Source organism: Chiloscyllium plagiosum, unplaced genomic scaffold (assembly GCF_037043375.1).
Source record: "Chiloscyllium plagiosum isolate Xiang-an unplaced genomic scaffold, Cpla_swu_hap1 HiC_scaffold_33, whole genome shotgun sequence".
NCBI lineage: Eukaryota > Metazoa > Chordata > Chondrichthyes > Orectolobiformes > Hemiscylliidae > Chiloscyllium > Chiloscyllium plagiosum.
Window position 1 is genome coordinate 11,387,922 of NW_028270171.1, and position 22,758 is coordinate 11,410,679.

At 41.9% G+C, this 22,758-nt stretch overlaps 1 protein-coding gene across 2 annotated transcripts in view; it reads right to left on the reverse strand.

The window, feature by feature from the left end:
- The window catches only part of LOC122542201 (oxysterols receptor LXR-beta-like), a 46,849-nt gene that overhangs the window by 17,373 nt on the left and 6,718 nt on the right, over positions 1–22,758 (reverse strand). For both annotated transcript variants that reach the window (XM_043679664.2, XM_043679665.2), the window contains exons 2-7: positions 20,662–20,898; positions 18,980–19,069; positions 16,946–17,104; positions 13,632–13,901; positions 11,229–11,437; positions 9,788–9,967 (exon numbers count right to left, since the gene is read on the reverse strand). In XM_043679664.2, the coding sequence (XP_043535599.1) occupies positions 9,788–9,967; positions 11,229–11,437; positions 13,632–13,901; positions 16,946–17,104; positions 18,980–19,019 (858 nt within the window). In that variant the 5' untranslated portion in view covers positions 19,020–19,069; positions 20,662–20,898. The remainder of the gene's footprint in view (positions 1–9,787; positions 9,968–11,228; positions 11,438–13,631; positions 13,902–16,945; positions 17,105–18,979; positions 19,070–20,661; positions 20,899–22,758) is intronic.

Sequence of the window (22,758 nt, forward strand, 5' to 3'; positions counted from 1 at the left end):
AGATAGGGACGAGGAGGAATTTCTTCACTCTGTGGGTGATGGAGATAGAAAAGCAGCCATTATCTTCCCTATGAATGATGGAGCTGGCTCAAAGAGCTGAATGCGTTACCTCTGTTCCTACTTGAAGTGCTGTACAGAAGGAAGGGAACCTTGATGTGCAGATACATCTATTGCGTAAAGGTGAATATACAAGTAGACATGGCCACCAAGTGAGTGAATGGGAACCTTGAATCTGTTTCTAAAGCAGGGAACATTAAAAGAATCTTAGATTTTGAGGGGAATTCGTAGATATGTCGAGAGGATGCTTTCCCTTGTAGGAATCCAGAAATAGAGAAACCGGTTTCAAAATAAGGGAATTTCCCATTTATGATGGAGACAAAGAGAAATTTCTTCTCTGAGTGACATCAATTTTTAGAATTCTCTTCCCCAGACAGCTGTGGAGGCTGGACCATTGAATATATTCAAGACTAACTTAGACAAAATGTTTTGATTGACATAGGAGTTAAGGGTAATGGAGAGAGAGCAGGAAAACAGAAATGCAACAAATACAAAATGTCTGAATGCTGGAGCTGGCGAAATGACCTACTCCTGATCCTAATGTTCTCATCTTTAAGGGAATACTTGTATGAGGCTATAATTGAGGTATTGTGTATAACTTTGAACACCCCATTATAGGAAGCAAGAAAAAACATTATAGATTCCTTTTCATGAGAATCAACAGTTTATTTTAACTGAAGCTCTTAAGGTTAAGGGTGACCTGATAAATGATCACAGGTTTATGAAGGGTTATGATCGGTTAAACAGTGACAGATTCCTTCCAAAGGTCGCTAAGGCAGCAATGAGAGCATACACATTTAGAATAACAAGAATGTGAAAGGGAGATTAGAAAATTTCCTTTACAGTCTGTGGTTGGAATTGGATTTGAAATTGCCACGGGGCATTATTGAATCAAAGCCCATTGGTTTTTCTGAACAGGTATGAGCTAAATCTTGACAGAGAGAAATAGCCTGGAGGGAGCAAGTTTCTTTGCTGCAGCATCCGGAATCTCTGCATCCTCACTATCGAATCAAGACTCATTATTGGAGTATCTCCGACTCCAACTCATTTTCTCACCAATCTCTCAAAACCGTGGCCATCTCCAAACATCACGAATTTTGTCTAACAATCTACAGTTTAGCATTACCCAATGTAAGAAACAGGAGATGGGCGAGACCAGACAGCCCATTGAGTCTGCCCCAGGATCTCATACAATCCTGGCCGATCCCCAGTTTCGATTTCAGTTTCTCACCCACTCCCCATTTCAGCTGAATGTCAGAGAGACAAATATTTGTCTATCCAAACCTTGAATATACTTGAAAATGGACCATCCACAGCCCTCTAAAAAGGTAGAAAGTTCCAAATATTCACAACTCTTTGGGAGAAGACGTTTCTTATTTCAGTCCTACACGATGTTCCCCTTGTGCTCCTGTGTTCTACATTCCCCAGCCAGAAGGAACAGTATCGATCTGATCAAACACCTTACCAGTATCTTCTATGTTTCAATGAGATTCTGTTAAATCTTAGCCTACTAAATTTCAGAGAAAATGGACCTATTTACTCAGCCTATCAGAAAACAACCCTCAACCTAGGTGCCAATCTAGTGAACTTTTGCTATATTAGCCCCAAAGCATATAACCAAAATATTAAACCAACTGAGCAGTGAGCAGGTCTATTCACTGAAACACCCAGATTCTCATTTAAAACCAATGATGAGAAGCTTTCTCTCTCAAAGCTGTTTTGGCCAAGTCATTGAATCCCTTTTAAGGAAGAGGCAGATAATTTTTGACTCCTTTGTTAGTCAACAGTATATTGGAGGTAAGTTGAGAAGTGGAATAGGAGCCACAATCAGATCTGTCATGATTTTATTAAATGACAAAGCAGACCTGAGAGCTAAATAACCTACACATCCTCCTAATTCATGTGTTGGTCTCAGAATTTATTTCCTGTTTTATTCACTCGTGGGACAAGTGTCAGTGGCTGGCCAGCAGTTATTGCCCATCTCTAATTGCCCTGGGTGAAGGGCCACTTTCTTGAACTATCAAACTTCAAGGTTAGATCTCATGGAATACAGAGAGAACTAGCCATTTGGATACACAGCGGATTCAAAGGTAGAAGACAGAGGGTGGTGGTGGAGGGTTGTTTTTCAGGCTGGAGGCCTGTGACCAGTGGAGTGCCACAAGGATCTGTGCTGGGTCCACTACTTTTCGTCATTTATATAAATGATTTGGATAGGAACATAGGAGGTTGTGTTAGTAAGTTTAGAGATGACACCAAAATTGGAGGTGTAGTGGACAGCAAAGAAGGTTACCCCAGATTACAACGAGATCTTGATCAGATGGGCCTAAGGGCTGAAGAATGGCAGATGGAGTTTAATTTAGATAAATGTGAGGTATTGCACTTTAGGAAAGCTAATCTTAGCAGGTCTTTACACACTTAATGTTAAGGTCCTAGGGAGTTTTGCTGAACAAAAAGACCTTGGAGTCCAGGTTCATAGCTCCTTGAAAATAGAGTCATAGATAAATAGGACCGTGAAGGCAGCATTTTGGTCTGCTTTCCTTTATTGGTCACAGCATTGAGTATAGGAGTTGGGAGGTCATGTTGTGGCTATACAGAACATTGGTTAGGCCACTTTTGGAATATTGCATGTAATTCTGGTCTCCTTCCTAGTGGAAGGATATTGTGAAACTTGAAAGGGTTCAGAAAAGATTTACAAGGATGTTGCCAGGGTTGGAGGATTTGAGCTATAGGGAGAGGCTGTATAGGCTAGGGCTGTTTTCCCTGGAGCATTGAAGGCTAAGGGGTGACCTCAGAGGTTTATAAAACCATGAGGGGCATAGATAGGATAGATAGACAAAGTCTTTTTCCTGGGATGGGGGAGCCCAGAACTAGAGGGCATGGGTTTAGGGTGAGAGGGGAAAGATATAAAAGGGACCTAAGGGGAAACTTTTTCACACAGACGGTGGTGCAGGTATGGAATGAGTTGTCAGAGGAAGTGGTGGAAACTGGTACAAATGCAACATTTAAAAGGCATCTGGATGGGTATATGAAAGTGAAGGGTTTCGAGGGATATGGGCCAAGTGCTGGCAAATGAGACTAGATTAGGTTGGGATATCTGGTCAGCATGGACGAGTTGAACCAAAGGGTCTGTTTCCGCACTGTACATCTCTGTGACCCTAAGTCTATCTTGTATGACCTGCCTTGACTCAAGCATCCACTCCCTCCACCACCGACACTCAGCAGCAGCGGTGTGTACTATCGACAAAATGCACAGGAGAAATTCACCAAAGATCCTCAGACAGCATCTTCCAAACCATATCCATCAGAAGGACAGGACAGCAGATGTATTGGAAGAACAGCATCCTTCGAATTCCTCTCCAAGTCACTCACCATCCTGACTTGGAAATATATTACCATTTCTTCACTGTCTCGGGGTCAAAATCCTGGAGATCCCTCCCTAAAAGCATTGTGGGTCAACCAACAGCAGGTGGACTGAAACAATTCAAAGTGGCAGAACACCACCACTGTCTCAAGGGCAACTAGGGACAGGCGATAAATGGTGGCCCAGCCAGTGATACCCACATCGGACTGGGGCTCACAATGTCCAATTAAAATAAACACAAAACAATTGGAACAAATCCAAAATATTACCTGCATCTTCCACCCAGCATCTCTGCAATGCCTAATTTGAATTTTGCAAATCAGAAACTTTAAGTAGAATATCAATTAAATCTGGCACTGGAAGGTTAACTGGGACAGGAGGAGATTTTGGACTGAAAAAGGACAAAAAATAGTCAAAACAATTGACAGCTGTCCATTCATTTCTCTGCTATTGTAGTGGTTTGTTACAGACAAACTGACTGCTGTGTTGCATTAAGCAGTATACTGAAAGTCTGATCAACATCCACAAATGCGTTTAAAGCATGGGAGTGGCTCATATCTCCTCCCAAATAAGAGAACCTGATACAAATGGCAAACACACTTTTATCGTATCTTTATTTGAATATATATGAAAACAGTGATTGTACTTGTGCATTTCCACAACTGGAATATCTATCCATTCTTGTAAAAGGATATTTAAATGGATTTCCCCTCCGATTGGCCACTAAACTTTGATGGAACATCTGCAGAAGCTGAGAGAAATACTGTAGTGAAAATGACTTCACACAATTTCTGCAGACAATCGACCCAAGCAGAGGGAGACTGAAATAAACACGAATTCATCTGTCACAAGCTGCCATTTGTTACAGCCAGCCAGCTTGGCTCAACACAAAATCAGGAATTGCTTTATCCTGCTGAAAGTAGATTCCTTTCTTTTATTAAAAATTTGCTTCAATCCCACTTCATTTTAAAACACATTCACTGGGATTTGCTCAAAGCAGTTTTGTGTTTACCTTAAATTGAGATCGCAAGCCCCTAATGCAAGACATTGAATGTCAGAACAGCTACAAGAAGCCGAACGAACTGCTCGTTACTATTTCTTACATAAATCCTATGGATTAGCATCAATAGAAATTTCTGGTACTTTTGGATGAGTAGAGTTTTATTGGGTAAGGGCTTGAAGGGATATGAAACAATGCAAAGTAAGTGAATTCGAGGTGCAGATCAGCCTAAGACTTAATGAATGGTAAAGCAGACTCAAGGGTCTGAATTGCCCTTGTCTCTTTGTTTTCTGTATTTTCACTCATACCTCTCAATCATGATTCCCGAATAAGCACATAGCAGTGTACAGTTCAGGTTATTCAAAATAGTATTACTCCCCTTTTAGAGTCATAGAGATGTACAGCACGGAAACAGACCCTTCGGTCCAACTTGTCCATGCCGACCTGATCTAGTCCCAACGGCCAGCATCCAGCCCACATCCCTTCCTATTCGTGTACCAATCCAAATGCCTTTTAAATGTTACAATTATACCAGCCTCCACCACTTCCTCTGGCAGCTCATTCCAGGCACGCACCACCCTTTCCTTTTATATCTTTCCCCTCTCACCCTAAACCTATGCCCCCTGGGTCTGGACTCCCCAACCCCAGGGAAAAGACCTTGTCTATTTATATCCACGCTCTACGTGGTTTCATAAACCTCCATAGGGTCACCCCTCAGCCTCCGACACTCCAGGGAAAACAAGCTCTAGCCTACTCAACCTCTACCATAGCTCAAATCCTCCAACTCTGGCAACATCCTTGTAAAGCTTTTCTGAACCCTTTCAAGTTTCATAACATCCTTCCAATAAAAAGGAGACCAGAATTGCATGAATTAAACTCAATCTGCCATCTTCAGCCCATTGGCCCATCTGATCAAGATCCTGTTGTAATCGGAGGTAACCTTCTTCGCTGTCCACTACACCTCCAATTTTGGTGTCATCTGCAAACTTACTAACTATACCTCTTACGCTCACATCAAAATCTTTGAGAGGCCCTATTCTCTCCCTAAGGACCCTTTTGTCCTTAATGTATTTGTAAAAACCCTTTGATTCTCCTTAATTCTATTTGCCAAAGCTTTCTCATATCCCCTTTTTGCCCTCCTGATTTCTCTCCTAAGTATACTCCTACTGCCTTTATACTCTAAGGATTCACTCGATCTATCCTGTCTATACCTGACATATGCTTCCTTCTTTTTCTTAACCAAACCCTCAATTTCTTTAGTCATCCACCATTCCCTATACCGACCAGCCTTACCTTTCTCCCTAACAGGAATGTACTGTCTCTGGACTCTTGTTTTCTCCCTGTTTGATATCACTTTGTTGGCATAATTATGTAATTAACAAGGCTTAAGTTCTCTTAAGTTGTACTGTACATAATCTTAGTGATGAAAAGTCTAAGATTTTCATGCATTATTGGGCTGCTCTTAAGAAAGACTTGAAGTTAGCATCTCGTTAAGTACCCAATGCTGGGAGGTAGTTTTAATTTAAAAAGTACACAGGAGTGAACAGAGGTTATAGTTGTGACACATTTTGCATATTTGGGTTCCAGTGAGTCTAGCATTAAAAGTAAAAGACATGACTGCAATGCCAATGTACTAGAAGAATGGTCTTAAGGTGAGTCAGGTTGTAAGTTTGCTCGCTGAGCTGGTAGATTTGTTCTCAGACGTTTGTCACTATGCTAGGTAACATCATCAGTGAGCCTCCAATGAACCGTCAGTGTTCTGTCCAGCTTGCTATTTATGAGTCTTGGTCTGTTTGTGTGGGTGATATCATTTCCGTTTCTTTTTCTGAGAGGTTGTTAAATGGGGTCCAAATCGATATGTTTGTTAATGCAGTTCTGTTTTGAATGCCAGGCCTCTAGGAATTCCCATGCATGTCTTTGTTTAGCCTGTCGCAGACTGGCTTCCCTCTTCGTCTGTGTGTGTGGATACTAGTGATAGTTGGTCATGTCTTTTGGTGGCTAGTTAGTACTCGTACTCTGGTGGCTAGTTTCCTGCCCATCTGTCTGGTGTAATATCTGTTGCAATCCTTGCAGGGCAATTTGTATAGGACATTCGTTCTGCTGGCTGTTGTTATGGGGTCCTTTAAATTCATCAGGAGCTGTTTCAGTGTGGTGCTAGGTTTGTGGGTTACCATGATGCTTAGGGACCGAGTAGTCTGGTGGTCATCTCAGGGATGTCTTTAATGTATGTCAGGGTGGGTAGTCTCTGGGCATATTGTGTCTTATTGTTTAGGTCTGTTGTGTAAAAATCAGCTTATTAGGTACATTGTTCCTGAATACATTGTACAGGTGTTTCTCTCAGCTTCTCTTAGTTCCTGGATGCTGTTGTGTGTTGTGGCTCACTTAAATAATATCCTGATGCAACTCTGCTTATGGGTGTTGGGATGATTGCTCTTGTAGTTGAGTATCTGGTCAGTGTGTGTGGCTTTCCTGTAAACACTGGTCTGTAGCGCTCCATTGGCTTTTCGTTCTACCATGACGGGTCTCAGAAGAGGGGTCTGTTGTTGTTCTCTTTGGTGAACTTTATACTGGTAGGGATGTTGTTTATGTGTTTCTTCTAATTTGTTGCATTTCGTGATGACAAAGGTGTCACCCACACTGGGCTTGATTATGGTAAGAGCTGTTTGTTCTAACTCCTGCATAACTGCTTCTGCTAAGAGTCCAGATGTTGGCGATCCGGTGGGCGTCCCATTGATTTGTTTGTTGGTCTTGTTGAAGATGAAGTGGGTTGTGAGGCACCGGTCTACTAGTTTGAGGATGCTGTCCTTGCTGATGCAGTTGGTGCTGTCAGGTGTTTATAAAGATGAGTCTCCAAGTAAAAAAGTTAATTTTTAGATTGTTGTGGGGAAGTCAGAAGCATGTTTCCCAATGGTCAAGGGTTCCAAATATTGAAAGTGAGAATTGACACACGTGCATATTCTCGGGTTCGATATTGCAAAAGCTGCTTGGGATGAAAGGTGTGATTTTTCTTTTGTATAAAAACATTTTTTTTATTCTAAACTAGTGGCATGTGAGTCTGGTCTATTTGTATGACACGTGTTAGTAATTAACTAAGTAATTCCTTTTGCAACAGACTTCCTCGATGGTCAATGGAAGTGTCGTTATATTGTCGGTTTTTACAGCAGGAGAAGGTGACATTACCCCATTGGCTCAGCAGAACCTAGGATGAGGTTTTTAAAAAAGTCAGTTACAAGCTTCTGAATTCACTTTGGAGGAGACCTGACTGAAGTTAGACGAAATAATAGTTTCTCCTAGAAAACAAAGTTTGTTGAGAGCGGTTGAGGAAACAAGTTCTCAGTACAAGTCCAGAAGTCCAAGGATTTATAGAAAGATGGACTATCATACATTAAACTCGTATATGACACCATGCCTCAACTCATGGAACGTGAAGCATTCATCCTTGCTGTCCAATAAACCTTGTTAGTTTCAATTCTTAACTCGTTTAACAGTTTTGCCAAAAAGATTATTCCTTGACTGGAATTTTCTTACTCTGGAGTTCAGCAGAGAGCCCACATTCCAAAATGCCTTTAAATGCAAATTGAAAGTGATAAAGTTCCATGGATGCCTGCCTTGGGTGCCTCAATATTCACTTGTGTCAGTCCTGGATCTCTCACACCCACCAAGTCAAACCCCAGTGCCTTCGTTAGAGGAAGCTTGAAAATAATTAGCTAAGAAGGCTAATTTGTCCTTAATAAACAAAGTGTCTTGCATTTTTGTAGCATCTTTCATATAATAAAACACCCCAATGCACTTAAAAAGAAATGCCAGGTTAAAGACTCTTTTAAATTTAACACCAAGTCACCTAAGAAGATATTAAAGCTAGGTCAAAGAGGGAGCATTTTGTAGGAGAAGGGAAAAGGGGAGTTGCAGAGAGGTTTACGGAGACAATTCTGGAGCTTGGCAGGTGAAGGTATGCCCATCAACCATTGGAACATCAGGGACGTTCAAGAGACTGGATTTGGAGGAGCGCATTGACCTTGGAGGGTTGAGGAGTTGGGAGACAATTCAGGAAATAAAACTCTGATTGTGTGACTGACCAATAAGCCAATTACATTATAACATAAGTAGCAGACGACTCAGATGGGTTTTAACCTGGCCTGTATCTTTGAGGTCACTGCACAGTTAGTTACATGCATGGTCAAAATAGGAGCTGAGATCTGAGATTTATTGGATTTTTTAGGTTGAAGCTGTCAATGAATCTCTGTCTCCAGCTTGATTGATTGAAAGACCAGGTTATTAATGACAGAATAGTGAACACAGAGTGACTTGTCTTCTCTTTATTTTGAGACTCATAGGACACTTGCAGTTTACCCAAGAAGCAACTTGTAAAAGAAGCAAAATACTGTAGAATGGAAATCGGTAATAAGGACAAAACAATGCTGGAAAAATTCTGCAGATAGTGCAGCATCTGCAGAGAGAATCAGAAGTTCAGGTTGATGGCCTTTCATCAGAACTCAAGATGGATAGAGCTTATTTAAGCCAGTGGAAGTGAGGACAAGGCGGGAAGAAAACAGAGGAGGAGGAAGGTATAACATACAGTGGAAGCCAGGGGAGATTCAACAATCAAACATTTCATGTTGCCACAGCCCAGGAGAGCATAGAATAAAGGAATGAAGATAGTGTCCAAATTAAGTGCAAATGGTTACACATAAAACAGAAAGGAATAAATGAAGAAGCAAGACAAAACTAAGCCAGCACAACAAAAAAAAAACACAAAAAAAATCAGACCTTACAATCTAAAGTTTTTGAACTCTGTGTTCAGTTCAGAAGAGTCTAGTGTGTTCAGTGAAATGTAAACTGCTGTTCCTCGTGCTTGTGTTGAGTGTCCCTGGAATCTTATCCAAACCCATAGACAGACAGGTCAGCATGGATGCAAGGTGATGAATTTAAAATGACAAGCAACTGAAAGCTCGGGGTCATGCTAGTTAGGTAGCTAGGAGGAGACAGTGGTTTAGAAATAGCGTCACTGAACTAGTAACCCCAAGTCGTCCAAATTCAGCTGGAGATACAGATTCAATTCCTCCTAGAGCAGCTGACAGACTTTAAATTCAACAAATAATTGTGGAATTGAAAACTAGTCTCAGTAACGGTGACAATGATAACTGTGACAATGATAACTAAAACATCTTTTAGGGAACGAAATCTGGGGCCTTACCATATCTGGCCAACATGTGACTCCAGACCCACAGCAATGTGATCAACTCTCAACTGCCCTCGAGAATGGCCTAGCTAGCTATCCAGTTCAAGGACAGTGAGGAATGGGCAACAAACACCAAACTTACCACCCACATCCCCCAAAAACATTAAAAAAGGAACCTATTTCATCTCACCTCGATTGTGGATGCCTTCAACAGTGCAATCTGGTCCTCCCGCGAGAGGTCAAGGAAGCCCGGAATCTGCTTGGCAAAGTCGACGATTTCTTGCACAGAGATGATTGCCAACTCCGTGAAGTGGGCAAAGCGTTGCTGTCGTGTCTCTCGATTGTGCGGGTCATTACTTTGTGGCCAGGGCTGAGGATGAAAGGGGTGAAGAGTGAATCATGATTCACAGAGATTATTTTTGACACTGATCTTAAACCAGTCACAACAACTACCATTCATAAACTGCATGCTGGTCTCTAGGGTCTGTAATACAACTCACATTCTTTATGGACACCAACTCATCTTCAGCATAATTTGAAAGGCTGTTAACTTAATTCAGGTTTCGTAATGAGACCAATTATGAAACAAAAGTCTTTTGGTCGATTCCCTTAATTTTTGGTTGTGAAACTTTTTGGGACAACCTAAAAGACATTACTGGCACTATTCCTGAAGAAAGGCTAATGCCCGAAACGTCGATTCTCCTGTTCCCTAGATGCTGCCTGACCTGCTGCGCTTTTCCAGCAACACATTTCCATTACAGGCACTATATAAATGCAAACTTCTTTCTTTCTGCCTGATCGTTGCCTGTCACACACGAAGTTGTACCCCCACAGGAATTGGTACTTGCAGGTGTTATGGAGATGTGGGTGTGCTGTACCTTTAAGTTAAAAGTTAGCAGAAGTGTTCTGAATAAGATTTAATGTAACCTTTTGGTTCAGCAGCTAGTGTAGCTGGTTGCCTGGAGACAAATATTTGAATTAGGCCAGTTTAAATTATACCCCCCCCCCAAAAAAAACCAAACTCCAATTAAGTTTGAATTTAGTATATTGACAATATTAAAAGCCAATGACACAATCCGATGCTTTCGGGGTAGAAGACTGGGAAAAATTGAACAGTTGGGAGGAGAACTGCCAAACCACCAGCATGTGCAGACTGCCCGAAACACAGCACTCTTAAAAAGCACCTTTATCGACCAGTGACCTGTGAAACAGAAATTCCTAAGAAGAAGACGACAGAGATAGATACAAAGAGAAGATTCTACAGCTTGCTGGTCTTGAAATCTGAATTTTGGAAATCTGAATTGGGGATTTTATTGGACTAGTATTATAGAAGAGAAAGTAAAAGATAGGTTAGAGGAAGGAGTTGTACATAGTTGTTAGTTAATTATTCTCTGTTATACTTTAAGAAATGAAGTTGTTAATTTGTACTTTAAATAGTTCTTGGCCTCTCGAATGGTCACAGGTTACTGCACGGGATAAATCTTTTCTGTGTTGCTGGTTTAAATTAAGCAGGAGGAGGTTTACACTGTGATGTAACAGGACAGGAGGAAAGGGGGTGATGAGGGTTACGTGCGGATTGCAGTGTGAATGGGTGAAACAATGTATGATGGCCTGTGCTCTGGTAAACCCACCGTTACTTTCGGCTGGTCACTGAACGATCGCTTGTTGCACTGCTGCTGTGCAGCCACCAGCTGCTGGATCATCTCTTCCTGTTCCACCGTGAGCCTGGCAATGTCAACTGCCACCGGCGAGTCCTCTGCTGTCACCACCAACGCCTGAGCAATGTCATCCTCACGCTTCTTCTGCTTCTTATTGCGAATCTGCTCTTCCGACAGTACACCTAGAGACAGTAACAAACAAAACTATAATTCCAGGATTATGGATCGAAACAATCTCTCCATTCAGGTTGGCTACATCTGAACTGAATCATTGCTCAGTTTCCTCTAAAGTACTTTTTTTTTTAGAAAAAGAAGAAAAATAATGTTTTCACTACAAGTAGAAACCGATATGCAGGTTGATAGCAAACTAGAAATTTGTCCTTACACTTTTTCTAAACAAAATTCTTCCACCTATCCAGTTTTCAACCACCTGAGCGCTTATCAACTTAAAATTTGTCAAGATCATCTTCCTTTCCCCCTGAAGAATTCAACCCAACCACAAGTTTTCAAAATTTCCAATAATTCTTTCATTTAAAAAAAATCTTCTCGATCTCATACTGACTCATCTCACCTTTTCAGAAAGGTCTTCAAGCACACCATCTTGCATCATTCCCTTCTGTTCAAAACGACGATAGTCTGGTTTCACTTCACACTCATCACAAAGCCTATGCTGGACAAAAGTGAGGACTGTAGATGCTGAAAACCAGGAGTTTAAGGTGGTGCTGGAAAAAGCACAGCAGGTCAGGGAGCATCCAAGAATCAGGAAAATCGACGTTTCGGGCAAAAGCCCTTCATCAGGAAAGGGCTTTTGCCTGAAACGTCGATTTTCCTGCTCCTCGGATGCTGCCTGACCTGCTGTGCTTTTCCAGCACCACTCTAATCTAAACACAAAGCCTATCCTGGTCAAACTAATCAACAAGGTTCTGTGCTTGGGGTCAAACTATTTACCCTTTACTTCCTCAGTGGTTCCATGCTTTTTCAAAACACTCACTCAATCCATTCTCTTCTACCACTCCTCCTCTGATCCATCTCCATACAAGTGCCCTATGATGATTCCAATCTTACCTTTTTCTTTAAAAGAAATGTTCATTCAAGGGATGTGGGATTTGCTGCCTATGAGAAGGTGACCTGCCTTTTTGGCAACAATGCTTTTGTTAGCCAAACATTAATCTATGCCAGTACATTACAAAAATTACAAGAACATGTTATGAGGTAATCAACCTCCCCGGGGTGCCCTTATCAGAAGCGTTCTGAAAATAAAAGTACACTATTTGCCAAACACGATTTCCCCATTCACAAATCCATGCTGACTCTTTCCAATCAGATCATTGTTATCCATGTGCCCATTTATCACTTCCTATAGATTCTTGCATTTAGCGAGTTTTGAGAAGATTTATTGAAGTTCTGGATGTAGGTTTGCTCGCTGAGCTGGAAGGTTCACTTTCAAAGGTTTCGTCACCATATTAGGTAACATCTGCAGTGAGGCTTCGTCCGGAGGCTGACGAAACGTCTGAAAATGAACCTTCCAGCTCAGCGAGCAAACCTACATCCAGATTCCTGCATTTTCCATCTGACTGATGTAAGGCTGGTGGGTCTGTACTTCCCTGCTTTTTCCCTTGCTACTTTCTTAAATATTAGGGTGACGATTGCAAGCTTCCAATTTTCAGGAATCATTCCAGAATATATGGCATTTGGATAATCACCAAACGAAAACTCTGTCTACAGCTATCTTCTTCAACACATAAGCTATCAGGTCCCAGGGACTTATCAAGTTTCAGCCCAATTTCTCCAGTACAATCTTCTTACTAAAACAAATTTCCTTCAACTCCTCATTCTTCTCAGACTCTTGGATATCTAATTCTGGGAGATTTCTTGTATCTTCCTCAGTGAAAACAGGCAAATTACTCACTCATCTTCTCTACCATTTCTCTAATCCCAATTATAAATTCTCCTTACCCTGATTTTAATGGACGCACATTTGTCTTCACCAAATATTTCCTTTTTAATGTACGTTTTCTGTACAATTTCTTTAACATTGTTCACGGCAGGCACCCAAGCCCTACACTGTACAAAGCTAATCCTTCCTCAACTTTTCAGCTTGAAGCAAGTCTCAGGCATGAATAGTCCTTGTCTTCACCCTTTCCACAGCTCCAATCCCAGACTGGCTTTCCAAAAACCACCACAACTATCCCCAGTACATTGAGTATCAAAATGTCCTGACTCTTGGGTAGCCTCGCATTAGGTATCCAGAACCGGCATGTTATGTTGCTCAGAATAGCCGAGCAAAAATTACTCACTCATTAAATCGCATTAGCCAACACTATACCACAACGCCACCAATTTCAAAGGGATGCAAATGGCTTAGAACTTGCTTACAATGTTCTCTCATTCCTGCCTCTCGACATTTTCGCAGCCGGCACTCCTGGCATTTCCTGCGCATGTACATGTCCATTTCACACTTGCCACTGTTCTTGCAGGTGTACTGTGCATTCTTGATCACACTGCGGCGGAAGAAGCCCTTACAGCCCTCACAACTCAGCACGTTGTAGTGAAAGCCTGATGCCTTGTCCCCACAGACGCTGCAAACCTCATTCCCCAACATCTTCGGGGCTGGCCCCTTCTTCCGTTTTACCATTGGCTCATCTCCTGAAAAGGCAGGGCAAAGCAATGAGGCATAACTCCCTATAATTAGAGGGCTCCTAGCAAACCAAATTTTTAAAATAGGATTATTGGCCAAATCAATCGAAACAATACATATTTATAAAGCAGCTTTAATGGAACGAAATGCCCCAAGGTGCACAAACAAAATATGATAGAGTCACATATGAAGATACTAAATTAGATGACCAAGAGATTCGTCAAGGACACTGGTGTGGAGGAGTGCATTAGACTAGGAAAGTGGGGAAGAGGTGTAGCAAAATCTAGGTGAGACTGAGACTTGCTTCAAGCTGCAAAGTTGAGGAAGGATTAGTTTGAAAGCTTGGGACTGAGGCAACTGAAGCCAAAAGCAGATGGATTAAACTTGGGAAGGAGCGATTGGCCAGAATTAAAAGGCGGCAGATATCATATCAAGTTGTGGAGCTGACAAATTTTACAGAAGTAGAATGGGAAGAAGGCATGGAACAATTTTAAAAGCATGGATGTAAACTTTAAAATCATGAACGTGCTTCACCAGGAGGCAGAGTTTTGGCTGACCTCAGGTTAAGAAAGGAACACTAGCCAGAGGGGCACTGGAATAGTCAAGGCTAGAGGAAATGAAAGAAAGGACAAGGGTTTTAGTGTAGGTTAGCTGAAACAGGGGAAAATCGACTGAAGTCATGAAGGTGGAAATGGTCTTTGTGATGAAACATACACGAGACTATAAGATCATCTTGAATCAAATGGAGCGTCAAAGTCGACAGGTGGTGTTGTACATGTTTAAAAGATCAGATTTAGTCTGTCTGCTTGTACGTGGTCTTTGGGTTGTTTGCTTTATTAAAGCTGTCAAGGCCATAGAGAAAGAATATCGATTTATTGAAGTGATGCCAGGAATTACAAGAATCAATTAATTATTTTCTTCAATAGCCGTGAAGGATTATTAAGAAATCCAGGATGAATTTTTTTACTTTACCTGGAGAATGGGGAACTTGCTACTATGTGAGAAGTGGAGGCATATGCATTAATATATCGAAGGGAAGCTAAATAAGCATTTGAGAGCAATGAATCAAATATGGATAGGTTCATGAGGTTAGATAGCACAAATGTTAATGCTTTGTTGATTATATCATTTAAATACACTGGCGATGGGGATTATTTGATTAGCATCTGGAATTACAGAAAAGAGAGACGGGTTTTGGCACAGTGAAAGTGTGACTACATCTGGGCCAGACAGTCAGGGTTCAAGTCGCACCTCAGGATGTTGGCCACAGAAGGACATCATAACACATGAACAAGATTATTATTTTAAAAGAAAGCCATCTCTATGGAACATCAGTGATGTCCTTGCCTCTGGACCAGGAGGTCAGAGTTAAATCCCATCCGTTAAGGAAGGCAAAAAGAGTCATAGAATCTCTACAATGTAAAAACAGGCTATTTGGCCCATAGAGCCCATACTGATACTCCCAACCTTCTCTAGCCTATCCCTGTAACTCCACATTTCCCATGGCTAATCCACCTAGCCTGCACATCCCGGACACGATGGGCAATTTAGCATGCCCATTCTCCTAACCTGCACATCTTTGGACTGTGGGAGGAAACCCAGACTACATGGGAGAACGTGCAAATTCCATACAGACCGACAGTCACCAGACAGTGGAATCAAATCCAGGTCTGTTAGGCAACAGTACTAACAACTGAGCTGCCCAAAATAGGTTGATTTAGTATAACTTATAATGAGCGAGAGCTCTTGCGGCACAGTGATACTGTCCCCTACTTCTGAGGTAGGAGGTCCAGGATCAAATCCCACCAGTCCTGGATCAAATCCCACCAGTCCTGGACATGTATAAAGAAAGGCAGTAGATACACTGGGCATTAGTTAGAAAGTAGACATCTGTAAATTTACATCCAGTGAATAAATCTACTATTGAGGAAAAGGCCAAACAACATCTCTTTTTCCTCAGGCAGCTGAGGAAATTTGGCATGATAGCGAATACCCTTGCCAACTTTTATAGGTGTGCCATCGAGAGCATTCTGTCTGGATGTAGCACTACCTGGTGTGGCAACTGTACTATTCAAGATCAAAGACAGTTCCAGAGAGTGGTGAACTCAACCCAGACAATCACAAAGGCCAACCTCCCATCTATAGAATCCATCTACCAGCCCTGCTGTCAAGGAAAGACCGCCAGCATTCTCAAAGATCCATCCCACCCTGGCAATGTTTTTCTACAACCTCTACCATCGGGGAGAAGGGACAGAAGCCTGAACACACACACCAGCTGGTTTCGAAACAGTTTCTACCTTATTGTTGTTAGAATACTGAATGGACTCTCAAACTCTTAGCATTCCCCTGCACCTGTGTTTTTGTCTTTAACTGCTGTTTACCTATTATTTGCTTATCTACGCTACCTAACGATGTGATCTGCCTGTATTGCTAGCAATACAAAGCTTTTCACTGTGCCTTGGCACACGTGACAATAAGTTCAATTCAATTTGAATTGTCTTGTTCGTACTTTCTGGCTTGGATTCAATTCTCATGGAGCAGGCTCACATATAGATCTATTAGCCCACTGGGCCTTGTTCGGTGTTGTTCTCTGTATAATTCAATGTGAAACATGAGGGATGATCATAATAAATAAAAAGCCGAATTGTGCTGAAAAAAAGGACGTTATTGAAGCTCCCATTTTGTATTTTATCAGGATAAATGCAAGAATGTTAAATTTTAAATTATTACAACAATGTACTCCATAGAAGAAAAGTACAAATGATTGAGATTATATGAATTCTGGCATTTTTGGGTTTATTCCAGTGAACCCTGGCAACATGTCCCTCTTTTCTCAGCAATGCTCAAATAGAAAGTTTTTGAACACTGAGTTATCTATTTAACCTCTGTGCATCAAGCTCCTTATACTCCTGTTCCCAATAAAACATCTTATATACCAGTTCTGTTTAATTCAAGTGAATTCTGATCCAACAGTTCAGTCAAAGTAGAGTTGATGTATTTTTCCAGACGATCATTTGAAATAACAGTTCCTTTCTCTTTGAATAAGTCTTACCGCAGATACTGAGGGAGAATTCTGGCTCGGTGGAGAATGTACCATTGTGGAGCGTGGTGACGGAGTCACCACCCTCCTCCACCTCCTCTTCCTTCACATGATGCTGTGGGCTGTCAGCGCTGTCCTCTGCGACAGGCTCTGTGATACTTTGGTCATCTTCTGAAAACATATGCAGAGAATAAAATAAATTCAAAACTGCCTAAAGTTAGTGAAACTGAATTATGTATTTGAAAGATTATGACTTGTTTGAGAACAAAATCTTAGGAGCAAGAAAGAATACTTATGGCACAAAATGGAGGCCATTCAGCCCATAGAATCTGTGCTGGCACTACACAAGAGTAACAAATCTAGTACCATTACCCAAGCGTCGACACACAATTTTATACAGATACATGGCCAATTCCTTCCTGAATATCTTCATTGAATCTGCTTCCATCAGACCCTTAGGGAATGCATTCCAGATTCTAACACCCCTTCTACATGAAAATGTTTCTCCTCATGTCTCTTTTCCCAGTTACTTTAAATCTGTACCCTCTTGCTGCTGAACCTTCCACTAGTGGAATTGTTCTCATTTTGAACAGAGAAGGTTGAAGAGAGATTTATCAGGAGCTGTTAAAAATCATGAATTGTTTTGACATATTGGCTAAGAAGAAACTGTTTCAACTGTGGATTTGAAGTTCATTGGTAAGAATCGGAGGGGAGATGAGACACTGGTCACATAGCAAGTTATGATGTTCTGGAATGCCATGCTTGAAAAGGCAATGGAAAATGTGCCAACAGTAACTTTCAAAAGGGAATTTCATAACCTAAATCCCAGTGAACATATAAGCTCAGTGTATCAGGCCCAACTTTTCAGGACTCAAAAATCATGTTTCGGAATATACTTGCTGAATTAAGTTCAACTCCTTTTCCAACCATGTCATGCTATTTTCATTTAGATGAAACTCTCAATTTTTCACCTCACTAAACTTCTTTTACTTTATAAATGATGACAAGGAATCAAATGGCAATAGAGGCTGCACTACACAGTTGTGTGGGATTTTAAGACATGCTACAACAGAGCAGAATCTACGTGGAGATCAGTAAAAAGGGTGCTCATGCACACCTGCGGTTCTCTTTTACATTGTGTATAATTTGAAAGCTTTTGAACAATACGGCAGCAGGACTGTGTGAGGGCTCGTCTGCTCCAGTTTCCTTTCTTTCTTTTAACTTCTGCTTTTTCCTCTTTTTTTTTCTTTAAAGCCTTTTGCGGCAGGTTACTCAGCACAGCAGCGAGAACAAACAATGTGTGGAATGACAGCAACCTCCCAGCGGTCTGAGGCAGCGGCGGACACAGCTCCTCTCGGCGATTGGAGGCAGAAGCAAGGACATCCTCTTCTGGCGTTTGGGGCCGGCACTGGTGGCAAAGCTCCTCCAGCAATCAGAGGCGGCAGCAGCATCAATTGCAACAAGCACACCCAGCAATCGATGAGAGATTCACAGGCTTATCCAGTCTTCAGGCCATGGCTAGGCCCAGGTGCATGCATCAGTGGTTCCAAAAATCTTTACTGAGATAAGATTCAGGTTTGGAGATCTAGACATTTATCCTACCTTTTGCTTTTCTTTTATTTCTGTTGTTTTTCTGTTGAGATTTTGGTTTTATAACCAAGATGATGCTGAGGAGTGCTGACTTTGTCCACTTTTTTCTGTACTCCCATACTGGGATTCAGATTGGTTTCACAGGTTGGCGCACATCGAGGGCTGAGGGCATGTACTGCGCTATGATGTTCTATGTTCTATATTTGAGCACATGTAACAATAAAACCTAATTCTAAATCAAACCCCTCCTTCACTTAATTGGAGAGTGTTTTTGAAGCTTCAAAAATCAACTTATGTGCTAAAAGCTACCAAATACATGGTTTAAAATGAAAAATCTGCAATTCTGTGGGTAAAGAGCAGGGAGACTGGATTGGATAGCTCTTTCAAAGAGCCAGCACAGACATAATGGGCAGAATGATCTCCTTCCATGCTGGATAATTTTATAAATGGGCCTACCGTGGACAGCATCCAAGCCATTTACAGCTGGGAAGGACATCTTCCATCACGTGTGCCACTGCATTCTGAAAATACAATCCCAGTGGGAAGCTGAGAGGGAGAGGGAGAGGGAGAGGGAGAGAGAGAGAGAAAAAAATTATAGGATGTTAATAGGGCAGTTTGATCTTTAATCTTATTCCTTCACTCCTTTACCTGGAAATGCTGGATTTCAGCTTCTACTCATACCTATGATGCAACTGCCCAGTGCCATTTTTCAGAGCTTCATTTAGACAGTGAGAGACAACAGATGTGGAAATGTGTTGCTGGAAAAACGCAGCAGGTAAGGCAGCATCTAGGGAACAGGAGAATCGACGTTTCGGGCATTAGCCCTGAAGAAGGGCTAATGCCCGAAACGTCGATTCTCCTGTTCCCTAGATGCTGCCTGACCTGCTGCGTTTTTCCAGCAACACATTTCCATCTCTGAGCTCCAGCATCTGCAGACCTCACTTTCTCCTCCAGTGAGAGACAACAGACTACTCAACATTAAGTTGGGAATTCTGTTAGCAGAGCTAGGCATAGAGCTTGCATATGTCTGAAAAGGGAGAGATATCACTGAAGCTTTTTGTCTTGCACTCATCAGGCCAAATGCAAGAATGCCAAACTTCAATCAATCAACCACACAATTTATACTAAAAGGAGAAAGGACTGATCAGCTGCCCTGCATGACCATGGAGAATGCTGAAGGGAAAACAAAAGCTACTCAAAAAATGCACAACATTTGAGCATATTCCTTTTGTTTGAAGAGAATGGGTCCGCATGTATTTATATCTTCCCGAACAGACAATTGAACAGCATGAGCTGAACAATCCTGAGCGCACTTATAGCTACACCAACAACAAATCTAAGTTACTCAGTTGAGCCAGTGATATGGCTCACCATTGATAGTGATCTGTTATGTGCAAAGAAAAGAAATATTACTCAGGATGAAGACATGCAGGTTAGGTGGATCAGCTATTTTAAATTGCACCACAGTGTTCAAAGATATGAAGGCTAGGTGGATTAGCCAGGGGAAAAGTGGGGTTACAGAGATGCTTTTCAGAAGGTTGGTGCAGACTCGATAAGCTGAATGGCCTCTTTCTGCAATGTAGAGATTCTATGACATTGGGGGAGTTTAGTCACTGTTTTCTCCAAAAGCAATGCCTCAGTGAGTCAGAGCCAACTTGCCAAGTAATTAGCATTTTTTTAAAATCCCCTGTCTCATAAATTGCTGAGAATATTTCAAAGTTGCATTTGTCCTGATCAGTGACAGCGAGACAAAAACTTCAACATACTTCCAGCCTCAGCAAGCAGTCCAGGCTTTTGGACAATTGTCAGAGCAGCTGTTTGACAGGAAATCAACAGAAGCAAATTAAGTTAATTCTGCCTCTTCCACTTTCCTTTCCTCTCTCGCTCAGGAGAGAATGCATGACTAAAGCATGACTCCCTGCATACAAATTGAAATGTAAATTCCAGTCATCGAAGTTCTCTCTTTCAATTTAGAAACCAAAACTTCAGAATGGCAGCGTCATGTCTTTGAAAGTAGGCTTGAACCCACAATCATTTTACGTTGAGATGGGGGCGCTCCAACTAAGGCTACAGCTGACACCATGAAATGTGGCTATGATGCAGTGACCTACTCAGAACCAGCAAACACGGGGGCATACCTGCATCAGCACACGTTGCCTCCACTGGGCTGCCAGTGCACAGCTTCACAACATTGCTCCCGTTCCACACAGTCCAGTCAGGCAAAACCACATGGGAGTTCTCCACCCTTGTTCTTCCTTTGCCTCTAGTGCTTGAGAGATGTTGTCCTGGGTTTGGGTCACGTTGGAGAGCTCGTGCTCACTGTCCACCTTCGACAACACGAGGTCAGTGGGTGGAACAACGTGCCTGAAACAAACCTGTGAACCACAACATACATGTCAGAACAATAAGTGGAGGATTGGCTTTAAGCGAAATCTAAGTTCCGCGGCACGGTGGCACAGTGGTTAGCACTGCTGCTGCACAGCGCCAGAGACCTAGGTTCAATTCCCGCCTCAGGCGACTGACTGTGTGGAGTTTGCACGTTCTCCCCGTGTCTGCGTGGGTTTCCTCCGGGTGCTCCGGTTTCCTCCCACCATCCAAAGATGTGCAGGGTCAGGTGAATTGGCCATACTAAATTGCCTGTAGTGTAAGGTAAGGGGTAAATGTAGGGGTATGGGTGGGTTTCGCTTCGGCGGGTCGGTGTGGACTTGTTGGGCTGAAGGGCCTGTTTCCACACTGTAATCTAATCTAATCTAAATCTAAATCTAATCTAAATCTTATTAAAAAGATCGCAGAAACATAGAATGCAACCTTACAAAACTTGAAGAATTACATTGATAACCACATATTCTCAACATCCAAAAATGAACTTTGTAGGGTTACAGGGAGAGAGAGTGTGGGACTAATTAGATATCGTTTTTAAACAGCTGACACAACAAGAGTGTTTAGTTAATTTGACCCTGGAGAAGGTTCAGAAAAGATTTGCTGGGAATAGAGGGTTTGAATTATAAGGAGAGGTTAGATAAGCTGGGGCAGAGTGTAGGTGGTTGAGAAGTGACTTTATAGAGGTTAGAAAATAATGAAGGGTACAGAAAAGTGAATGGCCAATGTCTTTTCCCTTGGGTGGAGGATATCAAGGCTCAGGGGCCTAATTTTAAAAGGTGAGAGAAGAAAGATTTGAAAAAAAGATATGAGGGGAAACTTTTTTTAAAAACACAGAATGGTTCATGTGTAGAATGAACTTCTTGAGGAAGTGATGGATGCAGGTACACTTACAACGTTTAAAAGACATTTGGATAAGTACACGAATAGGAAATGCTTAGAGGGATATGGGCCAAGTGCAGGCAGGGGGGACTAGTTTGGTTTGGAATTATGGTTGGCATGGACTGGTTGAACCGAAAGGTCCATTTTTGTGCTGTATGACTAGAATAAGGACTATGACTAATTGAATCTAAATTACTTGAGATGATCAGAGGCCATCAGAGGTGTTACACAAATGCACGTCCTTTCTTTTTGTACACACAAAAAAGTACGATGAGATTCAAAACCCAGAGTTCCAGCTAAAAGTGCTTTGATTTTTAAAAGTTGCTAGGCAGTGGGGGATTGAACCACACAAACCCAACATCCTCCAAGACTCTTTTCCTAGTTTGTGCTGACCTTACCTGGGATGTCAGCATGGTCCTGCTGAAAGTTCTGCTACTCTAGTCAGAAGGTGGAGTGTTTCAGATCACACAAGGATTTGAAAACATTAACCCCCAGTTTTCATCAGTACCACTGTGACACACAGAACAGTGCAATGTCAGAGACACTTTCCTTCATCTAACCCATGGTCCCACCTAAACGTGGCATTGGCTGAAAGATGAACAAATAACTCTCCATTGATCTCATCTGTTGCTCATGAGACCTTGCTACATGCAAGACAGATGTCATGGTGGCCTATAAAACAATAGTGGCCAGAGTCTAAAAAGCAGTCATTCTTTGACAGTCGAGAACTTTGGCCACATGAGAAGTTTTTTGATATAAACGCTCAGTAATAAAGTTTGGGCCATCCCATGAGTCAGGAACAGAGAGCAAAATGAATTACTTCCTGCTCCTGATCACTGTGAAGCGATACTGCCAGTAATTACATCTGGATGAATGTCCAATGAAAACAGGATCGAGCTCTGCTGTCTTGCAATCTCTCCTGTCTGCTACTCAGACTCAGCCGTTCATTTGTCCTTACCCCACCCCTGCCTTCA